At 53.0% G+C, this 27412-nt stretch overlaps 1 protein-coding gene across 3 annotated transcripts; it reads right to left on the bottom strand.

Annotated features, from left to right (window-relative positions):
* Window positions 1–1748: 1748 nt before the first annotated feature.
* Window positions 1749–25277, bottom strand: SEPTIN3 (septin 3). 3 transcript variants are annotated; one of them, XM_045463606.1, is made up of 11 exons: window positions 23878–25277; window positions 17025–17216; window positions 13281–13409; window positions 12768–12849; window positions 11561–11698; window positions 10060–10177; window positions 9078–9173; window positions 7376–7475; window positions 5673–5724; window positions 5287–5380; window positions 1749–3123 (listed from the first exon to the last, which is right to left on the bottom strand). In XM_045463606.1, the coding sequence occupies exons 1-11, from the start codon at window positions 25217–25219 to the stop codon at window positions 3058–3060; spliced, it is 2409 nt and encodes an 802-aa protein (XP_045319562.1). In that variant the 5' UTR covers window positions 25220–25277; the 3' UTR covers window positions 1749–3057. The 3 variants fall into 3 exon arrangements, with proteins under 3 accessions (XP_045319562.1, XP_045319561.1, XP_045319560.1); XM_045463605.1 differs by lacking the exon at window positions 23878–25277 and adding an exon at window positions 21429–21633 and having other exon boundaries at window positions 7376–7472; XM_045463604.1 differs by lacking the exon at window positions 23878–25277 and adding an exon at window positions 21429–21632.
* Window positions 25278–27412: the final 2135 nt, after the last annotated feature.

The following is a 27412-nucleotide window of genomic DNA, read 5'->3' as shown; positions in this document are numbered from 1 at the left end:
AGGGCCCGAGAGAGAGGGAGACACAGAATCTGAAGCAGGCTCCGAGCTGTCAGCACAGAGCCTGATGCGAGGCTCAACGTGAGATCATGACCTGAGCCTTGAGCTGAAGTCAGATGCTCAACTGACTGAGCCACCCAGGCACCTCTTAAAAGTTTTTTTTTTAAGGTTTATTCATCTTTCAGAGACAGAAACAGAGTGTGAGTGGGAGAGGGGCAAAGAGAGAGAGGGAGACAGAATCTGAAGCAGGCTACAGGCTCTGTGCTGACACAGAGCCTGACGCCGGGCTCAAACTCGAGAACTACCAGATCATGACCTGAGCTGAAGTCAGCTGCTCAACTGACTGAGCCACCCAGGTGCACCCCCATGATTTTTTTTTTTAAACCTAAGACTGTTGGAACAAACTAAAAACAATAGGAATGGTATGAAGCTATAGAAAGACCACTGAGATAGAGCCCCCGTCTTGCACTGGTAACTAAGTGTGCAACTTTGGGCATCAACCATGCTCTCTGGACTTCTGTTTCCATATCTGTATGAAAGAATGGGACTAAAAGAACTGTTTTCCCTTAGCTGTGATATTTTAAGTTTGCAAAACTACTCTGTCGCTCAAAGCTTCCCACCTCTCCATCTTGATGTGGCAATTGCCCTCTGGTTCTGGTCCTCATCATTTTACCTGAATGACTCCCCCCCCCCCAACCGCCCCACCGTTCTTCTATACCTTGCATTCACCCTACAGAATACCGAGGCTCCAAACACAATTGCGTATGGTCATCACATTCAAATTCAGAAAAATAGCGTGTGGTGTTATTTGCTGGCCGCAGAAGAGACCAGGAACCTCAAAGAGAGGAAGTTTGGTTTAAGTTTGGAAAACACAAGAGAGAAGCTAGTGCTTAAAATTTAAATTCTTTAAAAAAAATTTTTTTTTTTTAATGTTTGTTTTTGAGAGAGAGACAGAGCGTGAGCGGGGGAGGGGCAGAGAGAGAGGGAAACACAGAATCCAGAGCGGGCTCCAGGCTCCAAGCTGTCAGCACAGAGCCCGACGCAGGGCTCGAACTCACAAACCGTGAATCATGACCTGAGCTGAAGCCGGACGCTTAACCGACTGAGCCACCCAGGTACCCCTTAAATTCTTACTCTTAAAGCATTCACTGTAAAGCAGGCAGGTCTCTAGGCAAGATGGGTCCACTCCTTCCATAGAGTTGGGTTTCTTGCCTTCTGGAGAAAGGAGGGAAAAGCTAGGAAATTCATTAAGTGAAAATAAACCCTGTTTACATTGAAGGAGACAGGTTACACAGAGCACAGCATCCCTCAAGGTCTAGCATACTAGCTCCATCACCCATGTTGGGTACAAAACCCCAGGGAGGGGCGCCTGGGCGGCTCAGTTGGTTGAGCATCCAACTGTTGGTTTCGGCTCAGGTCATGATCTTGCAGTTTGTGGGATTGAGCCCCACATTGGGCTCCACATGCATGGTGCCGAGCCTGCTTGGGATTCTCTCTCTCTCCCCCTCTCTCAGCCCATCCCCTGCTCTCTCTCAAAAGAAATAAACATTAAACATACCCATGGAATAATGACCGAAATCCATCCTCAAGCCAAATGAAGAAAAATTGGACTCACGAAATGTTTTCCATCTATAATTTCTGTGGCTACTTCTTACCAAGATGGTCCCGATCTCACCCTCCGCCCATGGGTGAGATGATGTAATGGCTAATTTGGCCAAGGAGTGAGCACAAATGAGACACAGGCCAGGCAGTTATCGTTCAAACAGCAATGTTTAGTTGTACAACACGTAAAGTCTAGCAACATTTACACAACCAGTTTGAGTGTCTGTTGGCTTGCTTTCAATTGGGAAATTTAACCATAATGTCACCAAAAGGTTGGCTGGGACTGGTAACATTTAAGAAACGGGTCGTTCTTGCATCCCCTAGGCTTGGGCCTCTTGCTCCGTCAGGACTTAGTTGTAGATGAATGGCCCACAAGTCACCAGCCTTTGAGAAAGCAGTGTCCAGGTGGAGATGATAGGGGTGGGTGGGTGGGGGGAGGGGATCCCATAAAGACACAGTATGTGGGGCGGTGGCAGCCAACATTCGCAAACATTCATGCATCTGACGGGGGGCTCTGCCCTCCAGTGGGCATTCTCCACTAGCCTACAGTGACCGACTGTGGCCAGGCTAATTCATTACTCACATTAACAGGGTGGAGGCGGGGATGGGAGTAGCCGGGGGAGGTGGGAAGGGATCCCTCTTATTGCTAAGTGGACAGAAGGGTGGGTTTTTTTTTTTTTTTTCTCCCTAGAGTCCCGTTCTGTGGGGTTCTGGAATTTTCTGTCTGTTAAGTTCTTTTTTTTTTTTTTTTAAGTTTGAGAATAAGGAAGGCAATTCCAGAAATGTCTCTTCAGGAAAACCACTCTTCCTAAGTGGCTGCATTATGGGGGCAGGGGTGTGTGTGTGTGTGTGTGTGTGTGTGTGTGTGTGTGTGAGACTGCATCCTGGGCCAGCCACAAATGGTGACTTTTTTTAAGTGACCCTAGCCCTTGCTCCCCCCACATCTGTAGTGACCCATCATTATAAATAAGCTTTAGGCAATGAAGGAGACACCCTTGTCCCACACTGGGGCTCACACAGCTGACATCAACAAACCTGACAAGCAGAAAAGTTGCTTTCTTGACCCTTGAAGGAAGCCAAGAGGAGCTCATGCAGATGACTGGGCGGGGAGCAATGCCATTTCTCTTGGAGATGGTTACAAGTAGCTGGTATGGGTTTGCAAGGGCAGAAGGAGCTCCTGATGAGTTCTTTCACCCTACGGATGGGCTGGGACCGGCTGACACGGACGATGGAGGAGGGCAGTGCTGGCGAGAGCTCCGTTCCACTGGGAGGAGAGGGGGTGGTTTGGGTAAATGGAGGAAGCCACTGTCCTAAGGAGGCAGCTTGGCCCCTCCAACCTGCTGAGAGCTGAGGGGGGCTGTGGTGGTGGGCTGGGCAAGCATGGCACTAAAAAGGCCACGGCCCCGCAGCAATAACAGCTGGGAGGGATGGAGGGAGAAGCAGCACTTGGAATGGCCTTCATTCAGCAGTGGGGCAGGGGGTGGCTGGCCCGGGTGGAAGGACAGTGCCCAGGAGGCCTTCTCCCTGCAGGGGGGTTGAGAACGGTTGAGGGTGTGGAGACCAGCAGCTGGCAGCAGACACATAAAACAGCTTCTCCAGGGAGGCTGAGATCATGGCTTAGGGGTGGCCAAGCACCATTCCCTACTCGACCTCTCCAACGCCCACCACCCCCGCCAGACCTCCCCCTGCTAGTCCTAGGTGGCCAGTCCCACGTCTGCATTCACGACTGCCTGCTGTATACACCAGGGATCCCTCTTCTGTTGACATGGAACCACCTCTGGGCTTTAACCCTGCTGCTGTTCTAGGCTGACAGGTGCTTACCCTGGAAGAATTTTGTGGGTGGGGGAGGACGTGTATGGGATTGGTAAAGAGCCTCCAGGAAAGATTGAGACCATAGGTTTTCGGTCACTGGTTTGGGGTCACCCACCTCTTTCTCCTGGTCCACCGAATCTTGGTCTGTGTTTTCCTAGCACCTGAGTGACAAGAGACTATAAATGCTGGGATTTGTAGTGGACCAGTAAAACACCTAGGGCTGGACCAGGAGATGGAACAGGAGGTTGTATGAGGTTATTGTAAACTGTAGCAGTTGGTGTTTTCCCTTACCTAAGGCTACATTGTTTCCCCAGCCCCAAGTTTCAGCCACCTTCCAGACTAAACGAGAAAGAGTAACTTGTAAACTAAACAGGGGAGATATATGCATTGATAAATACAGAGCTGAGGGCAAGGCAAGAAAAGGCTAACTGTATGTGGGTATGGTTAGCCATGTCTACAGGGGTCAGGAAGGGGAATCAGGGAAAAGCAGAGAAAGACAGACAGACCGACAGACATGCACAGTGAGAGAGAACAGAAAAGAAGTCAAAAGGGAGTCAAGCATATGGGAAGTGAGCAGCAGAGAAGCCAGCGTTAAGGAGGAAGAATCCTGATGGAGAAAACTGAGGTGCCGTTTAAAATTGGTCTCTGAAGCCAAACCACTGAGAAAGGCAAAGATCGTGTATTGCTCTTAAAACCTTTTGAGACTCAGGTCTTCTAGAACTTAACGCCTAAGGAAAGACTGTCTCACTTGACCAGCACATGTGCTTTTGAGCCAGATACTGGGAACTGCGTAACTCGTTGTTTCTTCCTTTGCCTGGGCCAACACACATTCATTGTGCGCGAGAGAAACTTTCTTTCCCACTCCTCCCTGTGGATCTGATTTCTCTCGTAATTTCGGTTTGTACTGTCACGTGCCTTGGCTGTGATTTTATTTTAAGGTGGCCTAAAGTCATTTTTGAAAGTAGACTGGGCATAAATCCTAAATATAGAAATGTAGCTAAAGTGGATTAGACTCAAAGCAATTGAAAGAAGTCAGAGAGGAGCAGGATGAAAGAATGAGGGCAGGGGGAGAAAGAGAGAAAATGGGAGCAGAGGTGAGTGAAGCGAGGCACGTGTGCAAAGCAGCAGTCTGCAACCACGACAGACAGTGACAGGTGGTGGGGTTTGGACAGTGAAGGCAACACAGACTCAAGGGTAGAGCTCTCTTCTCCACCTCTGGGCACTAAATCTTTCTGCAGGAACCCCGCTCTGGTCTACCCTGCTCTCCCTTGACCTTCCCTCCCCTAGGCAGTCCTAGCCTCACCCTAGACTGCCACCCCCCACCCCCCACCCCCGCCAGGTCCAGCTCCGAAGCTGTCCTCAGAGGGTCTCTGCAGTTCCAATTTGTGGGCGGGTTCAGAGATAAGAAAGAGTTACCTGTGGCTCACCTGCTCCCCATCATTTTTAAATGAAACCTCCCCTAGACCTCTTGAGTGAGGCACACGACTTTGTTCTGGGACACAAGGAAAGGAGACAGATAATGGACAGCCATGGAGGAACCAAACTTACAAGGGACTTTCCAGGGAGGGCAGTGAAAATACCTCACCCCTGCACATGTATACACACGCGTGCACACACACACACACACACACACACACACTCTCTCTCTCTCTCTCACTCTCTCTCTCTCTCTCTCACACACACACACACACACACACACACACACTGTAGACAAACTCCACAAACACCAGACAGGCCTGGGGGACAGAGTAGAAAGGAAGAAGGTGGGTGGTGGTGGTACCGGGATGCGTGTGTGGAGAAGTGGGTATGTGTGATGATATAGAGAAAGGGTCGTCATGGGTTACTGTCGTGGCTTTCCTCTGTGTCCACGCTCACCGGAGGGAGGCCTCCGTTGTCATTAAGCCGCTTGGCCCTGTAGGTCTCATAGTGGATGTTGTGTGTCACTTCCTTGAGGTCCTGGAGGTGGGTCCTGAAGGACAAAGGGTGAGAAGAGAGAGGGATGTGATGAAGGGTGGGAAGAGGAAGAGACTGACCCACATCCGAGGTTAACATGTCACTTCCATGGCCTGGCCCCAGTGACTGGGACCCATGCCAGAGAGCTAATGATTCTTCTTCAGCCCCTTTTGCTTCATGATGGGAGCTGGAATGGGGGCAGAGAGCTCTGTCAGAGAATCCCGGAGACGGAGGCAGTAGATCTGAACAGATGGCCTCCTGACCCCCAATAAATAAACCTGCCATCCAAGGGAAGGGGTGCATCTCACCTGATGACGAAGTCTCGAAGCAGGGCAAACTCACAGTGGTTGAGGTTTTCCACTGTGAACAAAACAAAACAGGTGGTCATTTCACTAATGTAGCAACAGCCAGCAGATGAACTTCTGTTCAGATCATGTTGGCATTTAGGAGGGAGCCACAGGACACATAATGTATTGTAAGCCTTCCAGAGGTTTGCTCATCCTGGCACTTCCGTGCATGGGATTTTATTCATTGAACAAATATTTATTTATTTATTTATTTTCAAGTAGGCTTCATGCCCAGCATGGAGCCCAACGTGGGGCCTGAACTCATGACCCTGAGATCAAGACCCAAGCTGAGACCAAGAGTCAGACGCTTAACCCACTGAGTCACCCAGGTGCCCCTGAACAAATATTTATTGAGCAGCTACAATAATACGATACTATTCTAGACTCTGTGAAATAACAGCTAATAGGGACAATTTTATTTCCCACTTTATAGGAAAGGAAACTAATACACAGAGGGTCTAAAAATCTGCCCAAGACCTAAGACACAATTCCTATCCTTAAGGAGCTTATAACCTGATTGGAAGACAGTAACACACACAGCAAATAACTATCGACCCATCTTAAAAAGGCGATGCACTACAATGAATCTAATTCAATACAGATTGAGTACCTACTATCTGCAAATCACTTGCCAAGGACTATGGGGGCAGAAGGGAATTAAGACATGAACCCTCTAGTCCCACAATCTAATGGACAAGACAGACATTCTCATTAAAAGATTTCAATTCAAGGGGTGCCTGGGTGGCTCAGTCGGTCAGGCATCCGACTTCGGCTCAGGTCATGATCTCATGGTCTGTGAGTTCGAGCCCCACGTTGGGCTCTGTGCCGACAGCTCGGAGCCTGGAGCCTCCTTCCGATTCTGTGTCTCCCTCTCTCTCTGCCCCTCCCCCGCTCATGCTCTGTCTCTCTCTCTGTCAAACATAAATAAACGTTTAAAAAAAAAAAAGATTCCAATTCAAGGCAGTGAGAAAATGATATTTAAAAAAAAAAAAATCCCAACACAGGGCCATAGGCAAATGAGAGACAATGTGGTACAATGAGATGAACTTGGTTTGGAAAATGGAATAAATTCAGTTGTGGAATTGAAATCTGGGTCTGAAGTCCCAGTTTCACCCCTAACAAGTCATGTGATCTTGGCCAAGACCCTTAACCTGTCTGAGACTCAAGGCCCTCAGAAGCTCATGTTCTGAGAACAGTCACGTCACCCTGCTCCCTGCAGAAGGTTATCACATTGAAAGAGATCGCTAATGGAATTCTTTGAAAACTTTCAGGATCGCTATTGACCTTCTAGAGGTCCCGTCCATTCATAACAAAATGATAATGGCCACATCTGAACCACCCTTCAGCAGTCTGTCGGCTCATGTCCCCTTTCACGTGAAAACCTTTCTCTGGTTTTTTCAGTGCTCATTAACCTCTCTATGCTCTCAACTCCTTTGACACACGAGTCAAAGTCAGCGTCTCCCAGTCAGGTGCTAACTTGGCCTTTAATCACTTCCTGCCTCTGAGATTCATCTTCTCAATTAGACAGTAAGCTCCTTACGGCAGGGTCTGGCTGGCATTCAGTTTACATCTTATGTGCCAGGGCAGCGCCCTGAACTGTAGATGCTTAATAAATAAGCGTAATTGACCAGCAACCAGTTTTTCAAGAAGATGCATTGGATTACCTTCGATGATCCCCCAGGGAGTTTTTCTGCCGAGGACCCGCTTGCCATTCACTTGGTACTCCTTGTCGCTGCCCACCACAGCGAAAGGCATGCTCTCCTGCTGACAAACCACACACATGTGCACGTCAACCTCCTGTGCCGTCTGGGCCTCCGAGGACGGCATAGAGTCTTGGGCCTCTAGCCTCGAACTGCACATCTCTGATGCTCATTCAGTGATCCCACTGATGGCAAGGGGCAAGGGCAAGGCTCTTGTCTCCTGAAAAGGCGTCTGAAGTCCTGGGTCCAACCCCTGATTGCACCCCTACCTGGCTGGTTCACCTCGGTAAGTTGGCCTTCCTTCACCAGGAGAACGCTTTGTACTTTTTGTTGCTTTAATGCGTTTGGTTTGGCTTGGAACAACTCTGCGAGCTAAGAGAGGATAGAAAGACCTCTCTTAAGTGATACCTACCCACCTGACAACCACGTAACTGATGCTTCACACTACTTCGCATGAAACCTACTGGCAGAAGCCCACGTCCGCTGACCTCTCAGAGCTCCAAGGCCACTGTCTGATGTTTGTGGGCCCCTCCGCTCCCCCAGATGGGCTGAATGTTCACCAAGACAGCCGTTTGTTCCCAAATCTGTTTTCCTGATGTGTCCTTGTTACTGGACAAATGAACTATTATGGAAGCTGAGGACGTATGACCGTGGAGAGTTGCTTCTCTGAAACGTGAGTTTCAGAAAGACCTGATAAAGGTGAGCTGCGCTTGTCTTAAGATTGAACTTATTCTCAAAGAAGCAGCCTTGTCTCAATATGAAAAGAATGCTTAATGAATGGGATGTATACGTTTTATTTTCACTTAATCATTTAGTGAAATATTTCCTTAAAAACACTGACGATTTGTAGGCATCGTTTTTTAAATGATTTCTTCACTTTGATGGACTTTTCCAATTAACCTGTACATGTCTCAGCTATATCAGGTAAGGGGCTTCTGGTAGATTATTCACCCTTAACCCAGGAGGAGACACAAGACCATAGCAAGTAAATGATCTGTCTTAGGTCACAGTGGTTAGTAGAAAAGCCCAGACGAGAACTCATGATTATGATGTAAAGTCCCAGAATTGTAGAAGTTTGACATTGAAAGGGACCACGGAAATCACATGAAGCCTTAGCATCCCCAGGAGACACCCCAGGGACTGCTGAGAAGACAGTGCTCTGTGCCTGTGTCGCTGAGCCAGAGCAGCTCTGTTTTCATGTTTCATATACAGAAGGTCTGTCTGATGTTTCATTTTTTAAAACGGTTCCTCTAGGGGAAAGAAAGCCTCTAAGCCACTCACTTAGCCTGGGCCCTGCACTTTATGGAGGGGAAACTGAGGCAGAGCTCTGACTAGAGCATAGACACCTTGGACCCCAGCCTGATGCTCTTCCTGTCCATGCCCTTCCATCAACCACACCCTGGTTTTGCCAGGCCCTGTGGGGAAAGAACTTTTTGGGTGGCCTGGGATGGACACGAACTTTGGCTTTCTGGGTGCAAAGTTCCCAGTCCCGGCAAGGGCCCCAGTCCTCATCCTGTCCCATGTCACTTCTGGTCTGGGTCAGGAGAGGTGGGGCAGAGAGTATGAAAGGGGAAAAGCAGGTGGAAAGACAGGAGGGGTACACGATCCACATCCCACTGGTAACAAGGGGGGCATTTGTGTGATGAACAGAGCCCGAGGCACCCACCCGGATTTTGTCATTCTCCGTCTTGTCCTCCAAATCCTCATCAAATTCCTTCTGTGGGTAGAACTCGATGCCATTTACTTCAAGCTCCTTTCGAACCTAGGGGCAAGGAAGAGAAGCAAGGTAGCCAAGTGTCAGGATAATGCGGGGAGGGGGTGGGGTACGCTCACACAGGTGTGAGTGTGTGTGTATGTGTGTGCACGTGTGTGCTGAAGTCAGAGGGACGAATCAGCCTGTGCTAATCCAATCATCTTCGAACTCCAAGGCCCTGAGCAGCAGGAAGATGCTAATAAACATGAGCCCCAGTCATACAGCCACTACAGCCCAGCCTGAGCTGAGGAACAGTCTGGGGGTGCAGCTTGCTCATCGCAGGGTCCATAAGATTAGGATTTAGACAAGCTGAGTACAGATTCCACATGGGCAGTGCTCATGCTACTATGTGTCATATTCCTGTTTGCAGGGAAGAGAAGTGGGGCTCCCCACCCCAAGCCTATAGGTCTGCCCTCTCCCAAAGCTCGACTTATGTCTCACCTCCTCCAGGAAGCCACCCAGGACTTCTTCAGTGGTCTACCTGATTGTAATTTTTTTGAAGGGAGCAATGTCTTTATACTTCACCCACATGCTCCTACCTCCAACCCCATGCATCCAGCACAGGGAGGAGCTTATAGAAGACACTAATAAACACTAGCGGGAAGTTAATTAATTAGTTTAGCCCTTCAAGCAAGCTAACATCGAGGAGTGGTCTCTCATGTGTATGGTGGTTTATGTATTCAGCGGTCTCTGCCAGTAAGTTTGGTGGCTGGGAAGAAGGCAGCCTGAGGCTGCAAACTTCTCTTTGTCCACAGACACTGTCAGCCCAGCTTCTTTAATGGCTAAATAGGAGCTGGGTGGGCAGGGGGGGTGTATAATAATCAAGGAGAGGACATGGTTTGGACCAGAGGAGGGGGAAGGGTGGGGACAGGAAAAGGAGGAGGGGCCTTCTCACCCTTTGCTTGAATTCAGACTTCTCCTCCAGGGTCATGGTGTCAGCCTTAGCAATGACAGGGATGATGTTCACAACTTTGCTGAGGTGTTTCATGAACTCCAGATCGAGAGGTCGTAAGCTGGGGCCCAGAGAAGGTGGGGTGTCAGAGCCACCTTGCCCTCCCCCACTCAGCCACTGCCACCACTCCAGGGCCACCCTCGGGACAGAGGGACTGGGCGGGGAAAACTGGCTGAGGCCAAGGGGCTGCTCCCTCTCCGACAGCCTGCGGAACAGACTCCAAGTCTCTGCCCCCACTTGGACCACTATCTCCCTTTCTCTTCCAATCCTGCCCCTCCTCTAGCAGCCCTACTCACACTGCTCCTTCAAAAGCTTCCTGCCGTGGGGATCTTTTTCTTCTGGGAACAGCTGTGGACTGTCGTCTCTGCCTATGTGTCCTTGGGTCACGGTTACTTGTTTATCTTATTCTGCTAATGGGACAGCACTTTTGTTGTTGTTGTTGTTAAGTAATCTCCATGCCCGATGTGTGGCTGGAAGTCACAGCCCTGAGATCAAGAGTCACGTGTTTCGCCTGGGGCTCCAGGCGCCCCCAGGACGGCACTTTTTGATGGGCCTTCTCCCAGCCCGCACTTAGTCCTTCAGGGGCTCAGCTGGGGACCTTGGCTCTCCTCATTCTGAGGGCCCAGCTCCCCCGAGGCTCTGGGGCCCCAGTCTGGCTCTAGTTCACAGTCCTGGGGACTTACTAAGTCAGGCTGTCTGCTGGCTTGCTCTGACCTTGGGTCCACATTCCAGGGAAGGATAAAGCAAACCTTTTTATTGAGTCCCTGGGCCCCACCCTCAAACACCTGCTGACTACCTGGTTCCTCCAAACCTGGGGGTCTGCCTTGCCTGTGTCGTCCTCTCAAGAACTGAACTCTGGCCCAGCAGACGGGCTCAGTACTAAGCTATGGAAGGCATGCCTGCGTGCCCACTTGGATCTCTCTATCCCAGGTCCGCACTCCTTATCGTGCTGTCCCATCTGCGACTCACAACTGGACTTCCCAGCATGCTCTGCTCGTTGCCAGCCTTCATCTCTAGACATGCTGGGCTGGCCACCCACCAAATGCCTACAGCGGGGTCCCACACCCACCCCAAACACCCACCCCAATTCAACAACCCTGCCTGCTCCCGTTTTACTCTTCTGCTGCCCATCCCCCACCCCCAGCCTTGGGCAAAGCAGAGATCTACTGAATGAGCGAGGAGCCCTCTGTGTTCACATGTCGACCCCTCTCTGCTGGCACAGTTGTGCTAGAACACCAGTGGGCAGCATGGGGGGCTGGTGTTGGTCAGCTTGACTCTCCTGGTAAGAAAGTCAGCCTTTTAGGGGGGAAGTCTAGGGGATCACAGGGCCATGACTACACTGGGGCCCATCCGGGGCCCCAGCTGAATTCAGGGATTAGTTATCCACTGGAGAATGACGCAAACCAGAGCTAGGCGTGGCCATGGGCATGGGACTGGTACATACGAGTGTCCCGTGGGGGAGATAAAGTAGAGGCAGCAGTGGACACGAGTGTCAGGGATGCGTTTCTTCCTGGCAATGTTGACCTCCTCCTTCAGGAACTTCTCATACTGTTCATTGATATACTTCTCGATGGGTTCCCAGCTGGAGGGTGGGAAGAAAGCAGACGGATGTCCCAGAAAGACAGGACTTGGGGGCTCACCTTAGACATGGTCAGACAGCAGGGCCCTCACATCCCTCTCGTTTCTACCTCCCCTGGGGGACCTGGGGTGGGTTGCCACCCTCCCTCAGGCTCCCACGGACGGCTTTCCTCCTCAGCAAGGCTAGAACCCCCATGGAGACCCGGTCCTCTGACTGGGCCAGAGGATCCTGCAGAACCCTGTCCCACTCTTTCAGAAAGCAACACACACTCTCCCCACCTCCATTCCTTATTAGCTGGGAGGCTCTGAGGAAGTCTCTTCCCTCCCTGAGGCTGTTTTCTCACAACTAAAATGGGAGGACCCACGGCTGCCTAGAGGCACGCACAAGAACAGAGGTTTGGTCCTTAACATAGCAATGGCATACAGAAAATATTCAACGTGGCAACAACTCATTACCCTGACTGCGGCCAATGTTACGATCACCTTTCTCCTTCAAGGAGCATTCAAAACACCAGGAAAGAGGACGATCGGTCACTTTTCCAAGAAGGCTCCAAGTTGTGCTATCCGTGGCAGAACCCAGCTCCCTCACAGAGGAACAATGGTCTCCATCCCTATCTGGGAGCAAACTTCTGCCTGGAACTTTCCATCTACATTCTGCACAGCCCTCCTTGGCTGCATACGCACTGCAGCTTTGCTCGGTGAAGTCCCAGAGGCTCTCTCCTCATAGAAATGGCCCACCCTCCTCTCTTCTTCCAGGGCTAAGACATTGCCCACAGGCCAGGCTCTGCCACAGCCTTCAGGTCAACCTACCACCACTCCCCTTGTTCTGTCCACCCTGCCCTTCGGCCACCTGTAGGTAACCCCACAGCCCAAATTCCTTCTGCACTGGCCTCCCACCAGAGCCTCTTCCCTCGCCTCTTTATAAAGCCCCTCTGCGGTCCGTTAGTAAGCCTTCCCACTTAACCCCTCGGCATGAAGGGTACAGATGGCTCTCGATGGGAACGAATCTGAACCGTGTTCAGCGTCTTCCTTGCAGAGTCTTTAGGGCAGAAATCTCACAGGCAGACATATACCAGTTTTCATTGTTGATCTGGTCTCCGAAGCCCGGGGTATCGATGACCGTCAGCTTCATTTTGACCCCGCCTTCCTCTATCACTGGGTGGGGGGGGGGGGGGTGAACAGAGAAGGCACCAGGGAGGTCACTCTTCCAGCTGATGCCGGGTACCCTGCTTCCTACTGGTCAGGGAGACCCAGACTCCTTCCTTCCTTCCTCAGGACCAATTACTGGAAAAGTTGAGTTCTGGGTCTTCCCACCTCCATAGCTCTATTCACGCTGTTCCTTGCACCTGCCGGGCCCTCCCTGCTTCTTTCTGCTTGTCTAAATCCCACCCTCGTTTTATCATCCAGCTCGAGCCCCACCTCTTTCCTTTTTAATCCCCCCTCCCTTTTCTAGCCAAAGAGTTGGCTTCACAGACTTCAGACCTCGGTTCTCTTCTGTCTTGAGATTGCCTTTCATTTGCCCGTCTCTCCCTCTCTGGCAGAGACCCTTCTGAACAGCGGCCACAGGGGTCCTGCCCGGTCCTCACCGTGCCCAATAGCTTTGATCTCCACAGTCTTGGGGATCTTCTCCTCCCGGTTCCAGCTGGAGGCCTTGCGGCTCACCTGGGATTTGAAGAGCGTGTTGACCAGCGTTGACTTGCCCAGTCCGCTCTGACCTGCCACAAGACAGGAGGAGGGTGACACGGTGGGGAAGACCCGTGTCCACCTCCTGAGCAGGCCATCTCTCCCATGAGCCTACAGAATTCTAGAGCCTTGATCCAGGCCATGCCCCCAGTTCATCATTCACTGGGGGCAAAGGACTAAGTGGGAGAGAAGGCAGGTGGGAACAGTTCCCTGGTACTGGAGGGGGACTTGGGACATCAGTTGAATTCCACATTCTTTCCTCCTTTCCAGAGTTCCAGGACCACAGGGAAGGGGGAAACCCTCTGTATTTGTCTAGTGTAGTGACATTCTGTTTTGTTTCTGCTCCACTCACGTTTTTAGTCTTTAATAATCTAAATGTCACGGCGGAACTCCTTGGCCCTCTGATACTGCCTCAGTGCATGCATAACATCTGCTAGCAAATGTTGAATCCCACAGCCCTGTGAATCCCATGGCAGAGCTCTCTTTATCCCCAGCTGAAGCGCTCCTAGAGAGATTAACCCCCACCTAATAAAATATGTGCAAGGTAGGGCACCTGGGTGGCTCAGTCAGTTGAGCATCCGACTTCAGCTCAGGTCATGATCTCACGGTTCGTGAGTTTGAGCCCTGATCGGGCTCTGTGCTGACAGCTCAGAGCCTGGAGCTTGCTTTAGATTCTGTGTCCCCTCTCTCTCTGCCCCTCCTCCCAGGTGCTCGCTCTCTCTCTCTCTCTCTCTCTCTCTCAAAAATAAACATTAAAAAAAATTTTTTAAGTCACATACTCTACTGACTGAGCCAATCAGGCACCCTATTTTGACCTGTTTTACACACATCGTGCAACAGCAGATTTCATTCCAAGGAGGAGTTTTGCAACTAAAGGGTACTTAAAAACCACTGGCCCAAGCCGTGTTCCTCAAACTTTTTTTTTTTTAATTTTTTTTACATTTATTTATTTTTTTGAGAGACATAGAGAAACAGAGCACAAGTTGGGGAGGGGCAGAGAGAGAAGGAGACACAGAACCTGAAGCAGGCTCCAGGCTCCAAGTTGTCAGCACAGAGCCGGACACGGGGCTTGAACCCACAAACCACGAGATCGTGACCTGAGCCGAAGTCGGACGCCCAACCGACTGAGCCACCCAGGCGCCCCCGTGCTCCTCAAATTTTACATGCACAAGGATCACACAAGCAGGCCCTGCAAACTGCTGAATGGTGTCAGCATCACCTGGACGCTTGTAGGAAATGCAGGGTCCCGGGCCCCGCCCCAGCCCTATGATTCAAAATCTGCACTTAGGCAGGACTTCCAGATGAATCATGAGCACAGTAAAGTCAGAAGTGCCGGCCTGGGGGCCCCTGGGTGGCTCAGTCGGTTAAGTGTCTGACTCTTGATTTCGGCTCAGGTCACGATCTCACGGTTCGTGGGTTCGAGCCCCGCGTCGGCCCTGCACTGACAGCGCGGAACCTGTTTGGGGATCTTCTCTCTCCCTCTCTCTCTGCCCCTCGCCTGCTCGCACTCAGGTACGTGCTCTCTCCCTCAAAAAAATAAATTTTTTAAAACAATTCTGCACTTCTCATTCTAGCTGCTCAATCGGTAGTAGCCACCAAGACCCATATGTTAAAAAGACTACCCGTCAGCTCAGTCCTGAACGTGAGCCATGGCCAATCGGCAGTGTCTCTCCCCACGGCGCGGATGGAGAAGCAGCCCATGTAGCCTGTATGTCTTTCTCATTCCTGGTCTGGTTGTTTTCTGAGGTCTCTTGCTCACTAAGTACTCTTGAGTGCCAAGTGCTGTGCCAGAATTGGAGGTGGAGAGGTGAACAAGACATCATCCTTGCCCTCAAGAAGCCATTAGCATGAGGAAGACCAAAACATAATAAGCAGGAGGTTACGGTATGTCACAATAATTGCTATGAAAGAGATAGCCCCGGGGCATTATAGCAGCACACTGGAGGGAATGTAATCCAGTTTTTCTGCCATCGAGGACTTCTAGGTAGAAGGAACAACGAAGCTGAAAACTGCAGAGTAACTTTGAAAGACCCAGGAGAAGCTGGAAGGGAGTTCTAAACACAGGGAATAGCATAGTCAAAGGCTCAGAGGCAGGGAAGAGCACAGCAGAGTCCAGGAAAACTTTCCTCACAAGCGAGGAGGAGAACGTCAGGCTGGAAGTGGTAACAGGTGAGTGGCAAGGTAGCACCCAGACCAGGCTAGGAGTTTAAGTCCTTAAATCTACTGAAGGGTTTTAAGTAGGCTGGGTGACCTGAGGAGTTCTGCAGGTTGGAAAAATTATTCAGTCACTGATGGATAATGGACTGAAGCAAAAGGAAGACAGAGGACCAGGGGGGTCACTGCCCCTCAAAGTGTGGCCTGGGGGCCGAGGTCCATGAACCATTTGCTACTCATTCTTGAGATAAGAAATTTGCACCAGAAAGTAAATTGACCTTAACACGAAGCACACTGTTTAGTTCAGTTGATGGGGCATTTTTCCATTTTTTTTTTTTAACATTTATTTTTGGGAGACAGAAAGAGACAGAGCACAAGCAGGGGAGGGGCAGAGAGAGAGGGAGACCCAGAATCCGAAGCAGGCTTCAGGCTCCCAGCTGTCAGCACAGAGCCCGAAGCGGGCCTCGAACCCACGAACAGCGAGATCATGACCTGAGCCAAAGTCAGACACTTAACCAACTGAGCCACCCAGGCGCCCTTCAGTTGATGTTTTTTATAGCAAGACTTGTCAGATGATTTAAACTCCCGCCAGCCCCTTATCTTTGAGCAGCCCTGAGTCCAGTGGCTGTGGCAATCCAGGTGAGAGACCTAGTTCAACTAAGAGTGGTCACCGTGGAGATGGAAAGAAGTCGACAGACCTAAGGGAGAGTCACAAGGCAAAACTGACAGGTCTTGATGACTGATTGGACTGGGGGAGAAAGGAGAAAGAAAGATGATGCCCAGGTCCCTGTTTCAGCAACTGAGTGAATGTCCTACTGATATCAGGCAAGGGTCCCTTCCTGCTCTTACATTCTGTGACCCAGCGACACTACTCAGTGACCAATCAATGTCCTGGAAATTCTCTTTAAACCTTAAAGTACTACAAAAGAGCAGAAACAAGACCACCCTCGGGGTGCCTGGGTGGCTTAGTCAATTGAGTGTCTGACTTTGGCTCAGGTCGTGATCTCGTGGTTCGTGAGTTCGAGCCCTGCATGGAGCTCACTGCTGTCAGCGTAGAGGCTGCTTCGGGTCCTCTGTCTCCCTCTCTCTCTGGCCCTCCCCAGCTCATGCCTGCTCTCTCTCACTCTCACTCTCAAAAATAAATAAACACTAAAAAAAAGAGTAAGATCTCCCTCTATCTGACACCAGCGGGAAAGGACACTGACGATTTCCCCACGCCGCACACCTGAAAACAGGCTGAGCATGCCTAAGAGGCTGCCTGTGTCCATCCACCCATGATGGGGCCAGGCTGACAATCCACCCAAAGTTCCCACCCCTGGATCAACTAGTCTTGAGAAGAGGCTTAAGCTTTTGTGATCAGCATCGTGAAATCTTTCCTCCCGGAAAAAGCTCATCCTAAGGAAGCCAGGGCTGAGGCCAATCCTAGGGAAAGAGACAGGATCCTCAGCGCTGCCCGCCACCGTGGCCTCCAGCGACCCCATTGCCTTTCATACCGACCACCATGATGTTGAAGTCGAAACCAGTCTTCATGGTCTTCTTGCGCATCTGCTCGATGATGGTGTCGATGCCAATGTAGCCCAGCAGGTTTGAGTTGATGCTAACGGGTTTCATGGGCACTGCCGGCTTAGGCCTGGGCTCAGGCACCAGCTCTGACATGGCTGCGTCCGTCCTGGCCTCCGGGAGCCCTGCAGAGCCAAGGTGGGAGAAGCGGGCTGGAGGCAAACAGAAGTCGCACAGAAGCTACGGTATTGTTCTGTTGATACAGAATTACAAAGAGTTGGGACTGGAAGGGACCTCAGGTGTCACCCAGTATGGGCACCTCATTTCACGGAGAGACCGAGGCCCAGGGGGAAAGGCCTTCCCTAAGACACAGAGCAAGTCAGATGCCAGATTGGGATCAGTACCCAGCCTCTCCAGCCGTTGGGGCACTTTCCTGTGCACTCGCTGCTCCGAAGCATGTCTGTGTGTCCAGTCCCAGGCTTCTCCACCTTGGTCCTGTTGACATTTGGGGCTGGATAATTATTGCAGGGGGCTGTCCCGTGCACTGTAGGGTGTTTGGTGGCATCCCTGACGTCGGGTGTGACAACCAAAAATATCCCTAGACAGTGCCAAATGTCTCCCGGGGGTAGCATAACCCTAGTGGCGAACCACCAGTCTAAAAGATATTTGGGGTTATTCTGACCTGACTCGTGCCTCCTCAGATAAAGTGCTAAGACCTTTTAGGATACTGAACCTAACATCTATTAACATCTATTAACTGTCTGTCACTGACCTCAGTTGCTCTTTTAGAAGCAAATAGGGTTACCCCCTCACACCGCAGAAGTACCACCCCTGCCCCCAGCTTCTGTGTCCCCTCTGTTCCATGAGCACCACGGCAAAGGAGGGGTGTCTGTGCCCTGAGGGGTCCCAGACATCATCCTAGCCATAGTTTTAAATCTGTGGAAGGAATAAGTCTCCCCTTCCAATCAGTGGGAAGAGGATGAGACGCAGCCAGATTGGAGCAGTCACTTGCCTAAGATGACATAGTGTGTTCATGGGATGGTGGGTAGCAAAGGAATGATGGGTAGCAAAGAAAGAGGAGGCTGAGGACACAGCCCTTCTCTAGGAGGGAAAGGCCAACATCCCTCTGGGTCTGGCAGATCACAGGTATGTTCACGCACAAGAGAGATCTGTGTGTCTCCTTGCAGGACCAATGTCTACCAGGGTAGGCTTCAGTATCGAGCAACTCCATTTTCCCATCCATAAAATGGGTACGTGTGGTACAGCGGAACGAGCCTGGCCCTGCTACTTGCCAGACGTGTGGACTTGGGCAAATCATCCCCCTCCACCCCCCCCTCCCCCCGTGAGCCTGCTTCCCCATCTGGAAACTGGACAGGATCATGATTAAGGCTGTGGTGAGCATCGCATGAGCCATGATGCCTAGAAGCCCCCAGCACAGTGCCTCACACTCACTCCCAGACCCTCTTGCCCCTGCCCCTTTCAAGTTCACCAGCTTGTCAGCAGGGCAAAATGAAGTGGGGCGTGTGAAAGCAATGCTAATTACACAGCATAGTTATTGGACTCCACGCTCCCTTAAGGACCTCTTCCAGCTTTGCCCTTCTGGAATCCTGTGGTTCCTGCAGATTTCTCAGGCTCACAGGGAGAACCGACGGAGCAGCAGATGGGCAAGAGGGGGGTGGGGGGACAGGAGTGCCTCCCTCCCCCACCCCCAGACTCAGCCAGGAGTCTGTTCTCGTACCCCCACCACCTGGCCCTTCCACCAGCCCTGGCAAGACTCTCTCTCCCAATGGGAAACTGTTCTTTCCTTGTCACTCCCGGGCGCAGCCAAATCTGACAAAGCCTGGGGACCTCCCCAGGGCCTGGCGTGGCTCCCTCCTACCTCCTAGGAAGCTGTTGCCAGCCAGGCGGCTCCAGGCAGCAGCAAGATTGGTTCAGCCCTGCAGCAGCTGACTCTCACAGCCTGGCCTGCTCCTCCACTCGCTGCACGTGGCTCCCAGGCCCCACTCCGCACACCTGCACTGGAGGCCATGCCCCACTTTCCCTGCCCAGCTGCTCCCACGGCTGGCCCAGGCCCCTTCCCTCATGCCTCTACAGCTAAGCCCATACAACACAGGTTGTGAGACAGATCCATCTGGGGGCGGCTGGGGGTGCGGGTGGGTCTTACCCTGTTCTACCAACTTGGAAAGTGAGTCTTGTATTTCTTCAAGGGGGATTTTGTTAGTATCCTTGTAAAGTGCGCGCCCTTAACTATGGCCTGCTCTGCTCTGGCCCGTCCATGGCAGCATCCTAAAAGAGCATTCCCAAAAGACAGACCCTGGTGGCAAGAAGGGGCTGCCTACCAGATTCCCAGGCAACTTCTAGGACCACCAAGCACCTACTAGCCCCCGTGGGCACACCGTATAGAGCACCTGATGGCATGTTACCTCTCTCAACCACATGCCAATCACATGCCAGCCACATGCTAACAACAACGCATCTGCCACGAGTACTGCAAACGTGTGGCGGGTCACTGTGTCACGACCTTTGCTGGACGACCCTTCGTCTTCACCATTGTGCTCAAGGGCTACCTCTGGGACAACCTCTGCTTTCCTCCCTGAAATGGGCGCCCCTGTTCAGTGCTTCCTTGTCCCCCCTGAATACCCTGTATTCATCACGTTCATTCTTTCCCTCCATCCCTCCCAGGACATTTCCTATGCTGCCAAATGGGAGCCTACTCCAGCCAACCCGAGACTTAAGACCAAAGAGAATTTTGGACCCCAAACAAGGACCTTGCCCCTGAGGGTCCATCGTCTGCTGAGGGTGCCTGACAGCTCCCAGGAACAGGACAAACACTGCTCTGGAGTTGAATTCTATAGCTCCATCCTCTGCGTGGACAGCTCCCTTGGTCCCACCATGCCAACCCCAGATGGGCAGCTGGCCCAGGCTTGACTCCCACCTGGATGACCCCTGTGAGCTCAGTTGTCTCCTCAGGAAAATGGGCATAGTACCTACCTTGCTGGGTTGCTGTGAACGTTATACAAAAGCATGGACATAAATTACCTGGCACCGAACATAGGTTAGTTCCCACCCTTCTTCAGGGAAGAGGCCATGTCCCATTGATCTCCGTGCCTCATTGAAACTAGCATAACACAGGCACTCAGCAATGAATGAATGAATGATTGAATGAATGCCTCACAGGGAGACACCTGTCATTTCAGAACCATCACCTTTCTTCTCCCTCACATGCTGTTCCCTTCGAAGAGCAGCTGACCCCCCAGCCAGCAAATGGCTCCTGTGTCGGCCACAGTCAAAGGGGTAGACTCTGTTAAGAGAGACCCTCTCCCTCCCCAGCAACAAGGATGCAGGGAGGGGTTCCCCAAAGGTGGGAAGAGCTCAGGATGAAGGTGGCAGGATATAGTTCAAGTGCCATCCTGCCTAGATGGTCCCTGGGTTCCTCCTAAGCTCCCAGCTCTCTCAGGGTTTCTGGAGAGGAAGAGGAGCTGTCAGCACCCCCCCACCCTCCGACCCCCCTCCAGGAGCCACCTGCCCCATCAATGCTCTGGGAGAGGCATTGTCCACCTGACTCAGCTTTGAGTCCCCCACAGAAACAGCACCCCCCTCCCCAATGCCAAGCAAGGACCCTGGTGCTTTCTTTTACAGACAAATAAATGGCTTTGTCTTTGTCTGGCCAGGGACCCCACCCCTCTGCTGGGAAGGTGGCAGCAGGGGGAGGGGATCTTTCCAGAACAGCACCTGCCTGGTGGGTGAGGGGGTTGAAGGGTCTCTCCCTCCCTTCCTGAACTGGAATCTTTCCCTGTTCCCAGCCCTAGCAGCCTTCAAGACCCCACCCGCACTGGCAGAGGCAATTCCAGACGGCCCCAGCTCCAGCCCCGCTCCCGGAAAACGAATCACTGAAGATATCTTAGTCCTTTCCCATTCACAGTTGCAAAGGGCCCTGGGACACCCCCTTCCCCCATTCCCAGGCCTCTGGAGGCCAATGAGTTCCCTTGGAGACCACCAGCTGTCTCAGTGCCTCTGCCTGTCTCCGTGTGCGCCTGTGTGTGGGGGAAGGGTCTCTGTGTCAGAGTACAGGTCTCCCATCTGGCTGTAGGTGGCCCTGATAACCTGTGCGTGGTGTGCGTGTCTTGGTGTGCTCTAGCGTGGGGCTTTCTGTGTGCATCTGGGTCCCCGCTTGTGTGTCCGTGGATCTCTGCATCTCCCCGCGATCCCGTGTGTGCATTTCCTCCGGCACGTATATCTCGGGGTGTGTGCCACCGTGTGTGCGTGTGTCCGTGCATATGTCACCGTGCGTGGGCTCCTCGGCGCATCAACCCTCCCTCTGGCAGCACCTCCAGCCGGGTTTTCCGGGGCCGCAGCCTCCTCCCAGCGGGCGCCGGTGGCCCGGCCGGCCGCCCTACCTTTGGACATGAATCCTCCTTTGTCTCTGTTCCTCCCGGGAGATGCTCAGGGCGCGGGGCTGCAAGGCTGAGCGGGGCGCGGGCTCCTCCTGGGCAGAGCGGCCCCCGCAGCCGGGCCTCGCCCCTCCGCGCTCTCCGCCCACCCGCCCGGCCCGCGGCCCGGCCGCGCCGTCCCTGCGCCCCGCGCCGCCGCGCCCGCCCCGGACCTCGCTTCGGCTCGCTCGGCGCCGCGCTGCCCCTGCCCGCGCACACGGATGCCGCCGCCGCCGCCGCCGCCGCTGCCGCTGCCACCCGCACCACGTGACCCGCGCGCCTGTCGGCCCCGCCGAGGGCCCCTCCCCCTCCCACTGCGCCCGCGCCCGCACCCGCGCTCCCCCAGCCCGCACGCGGGAGCGGGTACCGGGTTCCGGCTGCGGGCGACGGGAGGGGGAGAGGGTGGCGCGCGGGTCGCTATGCCTGCAACTCGGGATGCCTGGCCGGGGGGAGGTGCCCGCATCCCAGTCCCGAGCCCCGCCCGCCCCGCCCCATCCCGCTCCCGGCCTCTTACCCTCCAGGCTGGGGCGGGGCGGGGGGCGCCGGGGACCGGTGGCTGCAGCGAGCGGGCGATGTGCGCGCGAGTCACGCGGTCAGTGGGGATGCTGCGCGGGCTCAGCGCGCTTCTGCCCAGGCGCGGGCGCCTGCGGAGCCCTGAGTCAGGGGCCCGGGTTCCAGGCCCGGCTTGGGGATGGTGAGCCCTGTGACCTTGAACTGGTCAGGAACTTTCCTGAGCCTCCATTTATCCATCAGGAAAAAAAAGGTCATGCATTCAGTCACCATTAATGGACAGTGCAGTGCCAGGCCCTGGGGGCCACAGGGACGAAGATGACCATTCTAGTTCCAGCGGGGGAGACAGGAAAGCTGGACTGTCCTAATGGAGAGGGCAGGGGGTACGCATAGGGTACTCCGGTGGGCATCCCGGGGAGAGAGGGATTTTGGAAGAGCTCATGGGGAAGCTGGGGGCCAAGACAGAAAGGCAAATAAATGCTGGTGGGAGGGAAGGGAAGGGCGCTCTGTGGATAGGGGCAGCAGACGTGAGCAGACCCAGAGGGGTAAGCAGCATGGTGCCGTGGACGCCGCCGCTCCTGATGCAGCCAAAGCAGAGAAAATTCCAGGTGGAAATATAGAGCTAGAGGCTGGAGAAGTCCGAAGTCTTGGAAGCCAGGCTAAGGAGCTGGACTTTTGAGGGAAGCCAATGAAAGTGCTGCCATCGAATATGTGAGTCCCTATGGCAGTTGCATGGAGGACTGAGAGCCCTGGGGGAGGCGGGGGAGCAGGAGGGAGCTGTGGCATCACAGGGGCAGAGGGTTGGAGCGGAGGGGGTAGACAGCCAAGTACTGAGGAGGTAGATCAACAAACTTGGAAATAGACTGGTTGGGTGAAGGAGAGCAAAAGATAATGAAGAGGAAGAAACCCAGGCTTCTAGGGTGCTGGTGCTTGTAGCTGAGAGAGTGAAATCAGGGAGCAGGGTCCGTTCAGGAAGAAATGGGCTGTCAGGGTTGAGGGGCCCCACTGGAAGACCAGGGCCTGGGAGAGCTGCCCCAGACTGAATGTATGGGGCAAGATGAGGAGGGTCTGGCTTCCCAGAGACCCAGTTAAGGCACTGATGGATGGGATGCTTTCGAAGCTCCAGAATCTGAACCTGTGCAATGTTGGGAATGTTGGGATGGCCCAAAGAAGAATTCCAAAGATCTGGGTTCCCACTAGCTTATTGCCACCAACCAGCTGCATGACTTTGGGCATGTCACATCCTCTCTGAGACCAAATGATCGTCTAGCCCTTGTGTTGGCCTACTTAAAGCTCTGTGTAGGACTTGCATACGTACAAGTCTCCAGCTTACCTTTTGGACTAAAGGGCTAGGGGTAAGGGATCAAGGAAGAGCATGCCGGGTGAGGCACCTTTCGAGCAACAGATAGCTTCTTGGAAGGCTGAATGTGCATGAGTTAGAAGGTCTCAGGCGAGGTCACTGCTCACATCGAGAGGAGCACTGTAGTGATGGCTGTTGGACAAATCACCACTTCCTGATGTGCTGGTCTGTATTTTCCTGCAGGTGGTTTGCTTTTAAAGCTGGACTCACCTACAGATCACCTGAATCCTCCAGCTCTTCAGGGAACAAAGAAACAACCATGGTAGATACCAAAGGAAGGACCCCGCGTAATTCCTCCTCCACAAGTTACCCCTGTACACTTTCCTTCTGGTGACTTCGCTCTACCTCACCTCTGATTGGCAGGTTGGGACCCAGCTCAGAGTGCATCCCCTGTGTTCTGCCCGTCAATCTCATTCCCCTTGTCCCCAGCACATTCATCTCTGACCTTAGTTCCACCTCCCTTTCCTGACGTGTCCATCTCTTGGCCAGTAGATCCTGACCCCCTGTGGCAGCCCACCGCATCCCCAGCCAAACTCTTTGCATTACCTTTGGTTTCTCTGGCCAGGTCCAGCATGATGGGCTCTGTGGTCCCATCTGTCACAGCATCCGCAGTAGCACGGTCCGGGGCTGGGTCTGTGCTTCTGCTTGGCATCAGTGGGTAGGTGGCTGATGTGGTCAGGTTAATGACTCTGTCCAGTGTGGTCTCCCCCATGGTTGTGCCCAGCTTGCTTGTGTCCAAAGCAAAAGAATCTGTAGTTATGTCTAGCTTGGCTGTATTCGCTCTAGCCAAAGCCATGGCTGTGTCTGTCCTGGTGGTGCCCAGCTTGACTGCACCGGGTACCACCAAATCCATGGCTGTACCCCCTGTGGTTGTATCTGACTTGGCTGTGCCTGCTGTAGCTATGGCTTTGCCCAGCTTCTCTGGGTCTGGGGTTACCAAATCCATGACCGTGTCCAACTTGGTTGTGCCCTCTGTAGCAAAGTCCGCGGCTGTGCCCAGCTTGGTATCCAGAGCAGGGAACTCTGTGCCTGTATCCACTGTGGATGTGCTTGGTGCGGCCAGATTGATAGTCAAACTAGGCTTGTTGGTGACCATTGTAGTGACATGTCTGACTATGCGTGGCCTGGTTGTGTCCAGAGGAGCCAAATCCATGGCTGTCGCAGGACCCATGGCGGAGGTGGCCCTTTGGAGATGCAGCTGGGGTCTCGGGATACCCCTGGACCGGGGCTTGCCTCTTCCTGGAGAAGTTCTGGTAGTCACGTGGGCAGTCACTGGGAGAGGGTGTTTCTGACCCACTGAGCCTGGCCCTGCAGGGCCTGGTGATTTCTGGGCTAACCGGGATTGAAATGGCAGGGCCAGGTAGGAACTCACCAGGGGCTTCTCCACTATGGGCATCCTGCTGGGTTTGGCCAATCCTGGGTTCCCTGGGCCCTCAGAGTGGACTCTGCCCCCTGGCACTAGGGAGACAGATCGTGAGGCTGGGGTGGGCAGCCTCCCTCCTCCATGGGTGGCAGCCTCCCTGCCCGGGGTGGGCAGCTCTTCCCAGTGAGAAGGCAGGGGGCCCAAGGGCCATGCCTGGCTGTTCTGACGGAGTGTTAAGGAGGTGGAGCTGAGTTTCCGGGGCTTGGTCTCCGGTGAGGACACACTCCAGGCTCCGGCTCCCGGGCCCGGTCGGCCGGAAGCCTGTGGGATGTGGCTTTGAGGGAAGGCATCCAGATGGATGGTTTTCCTGAGGACAGGGATGAGGGGTGACACCCCTCCAGGGAGCTTTGAGGAGCGGGCAGGGCGTCCCAGCAGGTGGCTGCGGGAGAGGGAGTTTCCAGGGCTGGGGGCTCCATGCTGCTGCATCTCAAAGCTGTGATCCGTGCAGGTCTTCCCCTGAGGCATTAATCAACAGAGAGAAGAGGCCAAGCAGGGGTGAGGTGCTCAGCTTGCATTTCTTGGATTCCTAGTTAATAAAGAGCATGAAAACTTCTTTGCTAAGTAGCAGACTAAGTTTTAGTTGCCGGGTTTGCCAGGGTCTTAGGAAACAAGACACTATTTTAGAATGTAAAATATTTAAGTTAGGTGAAATGTTACAGAGTAATTGTTCGTTAAAACGCGATTACCATTTTAATATTATCTAGCCACTAAGGTATGAAATAGTTTCAAAAATTGTTCGGTTTGTAATTGAAAAAAATGGGCAAATATATATGCATATATACAAAGCTTAACTCTAAATATAATTTTTAAACAATGAGAAAACAGAAATATATTACAAGAAATACATTTACAAGAAAACTTGTGGGGTGCCTGGGTGGCTCAGTCGGTTAAGTGTCCGACTTCGGCTCAGGGCATGATCTCATGGTTCGTGAGTTCGAGCGCCGCGTCAGGCTCTGTGCTCACAGCTCAGAATCTGGAGCCTGTTTCAGATTCTGTGTCTCCCTCTCTCTCTGCCCCTCCCCTGCTCACACTCTTGTCTCTGTCTCAAAAGTAAACATTAAAAAAAATAAAGAAAATTTGTAATATATCAAGCTATAAAATTGTGGGATCCTCAGTGTCTTGGGTTTTATACTAATTATCAAAAACACAGATATCTAAAGGTTAAAAAAAAAAAAAAAAAAAGCACTACCAGTCTTGGGGCCTTGGTCTGAAGGGACCTTGTTCAGGGACCCTGCAGGAGGGCAGTGGTTATTGGGAGCCTGTCTACCTGTCTTTTTCAGGAGGGGCCAGAGTGCTCTGGGTTCCCACCCATGGTAGCCAAAATAGGAGTCCAGGCATCCAGGTAGGAGGCCGAGGGATGACCCATTCGGCTTGGAAACAGAGTCTGCCTCTGGGGCTTCCGCCCAGAACCAGGAAAAAGCCCCTGGCTGCTGGAGCCAGAATTTGCTGGAGCTGCAGAGGAGCCTGGTGACGGTGAGGCTGGGGAGGTGAAGAGACAAGTGCTCGCGGGAGGAGGCTTGTCCAGTGAACAGGCCACAGTCCCTGCCCCGGGGGGAACCCTACCATCCCCAGCGGTGCCAGGCAGTGAAGCAGGCAGGACTAAGCTGGAGGTGAGCTTTGGACCAAGCATTAGCTCAGTGTTGGGCCTCAGAGGAGGAAGGTTGGACCAAGGGGTTGTTCACACCAAAGACCCAAAAGTGAGGGTGTGGCATCTTCCTGAAAATCCACTGTGGGAGTCCTAGGCTGTAGGGGGTGGGACGGTGGTGCAGGGAATAGAAACCACGGGTGCAGTGAAGACCAAGCCAGGCCACAAGGACGCTCAGCCCTGGAAGATGACCTCGTCAGATCTGCTGGTGGGAGCGGTCACTCCCATGCAGGATGACAGAGGGATCAGAGGGGAACGGAAGTGGAGGCCAGGAGAATGGCAGGGACACTGTTGAAACTCCGTGTCTGGGGGTGGGGCTGGAGAAGGCTGCCCAGCCCAGGGATGGAAGTGAAAAACCACCTGGAGGGGGGGAGAGGTGGAGGTCAAGGACCGTGGCAGGTAGTCTGTGTGGATGAGCCATTCCCCAAGGTGGGCTCCAAGGCCCCCAGATGGCCAGCCTGTACACACCCCGGGCTCCATCCAACTTACCTGTTGTAACAAAGTTGTTTCTTTTGCTTTCTTTTTTTTTTTTTTTTTTTTTATGTTTTATTTCTCTTTGAGAGCAAGAGAGACAGAGCACGAGCGGGGGGCAGGGGCAGAGAGAGAGGGAGACACAGAATCTGAAACAGGCTCCGGGCTCTGAGCGGCCAGCACAGAGCCCAATGCGGGGTTTGAACTCACAGCCCTCCAGATCATGACCTGAGCCGAAGTCAAACGCTTAACCGACTGAGCCACCCAGGCTCCCCTCTCTTGCTTTCAACACAGCAGGCGGGGCAGGCCGGTGCTGGCAGGAGGAGTTCTCAGGCGCACTGACCCTAATGCCAGGTCCCTAAAGTCTGCAGCAAGGGATCTTCTCATCCCTCACAGTGACACTCCAGCTCCTCTCCAGCCACATATTTGTACCCAAGACTGTGCCAGCCTCCGTCACTCCCCACTGAGCACGTCCCTCAGGCCTGCTCTCCTGCCCTTGTTCACAACCACACATACCTGGACACATGCACATATACCCTGCC

Source organism: Leopardus geoffroyi, chromosome B4 (genome assembly GCF_018350155.1).
Source record: "Leopardus geoffroyi isolate Oge1 chromosome B4, O.geoffroyi_Oge1_pat1.0, whole genome shotgun sequence".
NCBI classification, from domain to species: domain Eukaryota; kingdom Metazoa; phylum Chordata; class Mammalia; order Carnivora; family Felidae; genus Leopardus; species Leopardus geoffroyi.
This window is presented reverse-complemented; position numbering and strand designations above follow the sequence as displayed.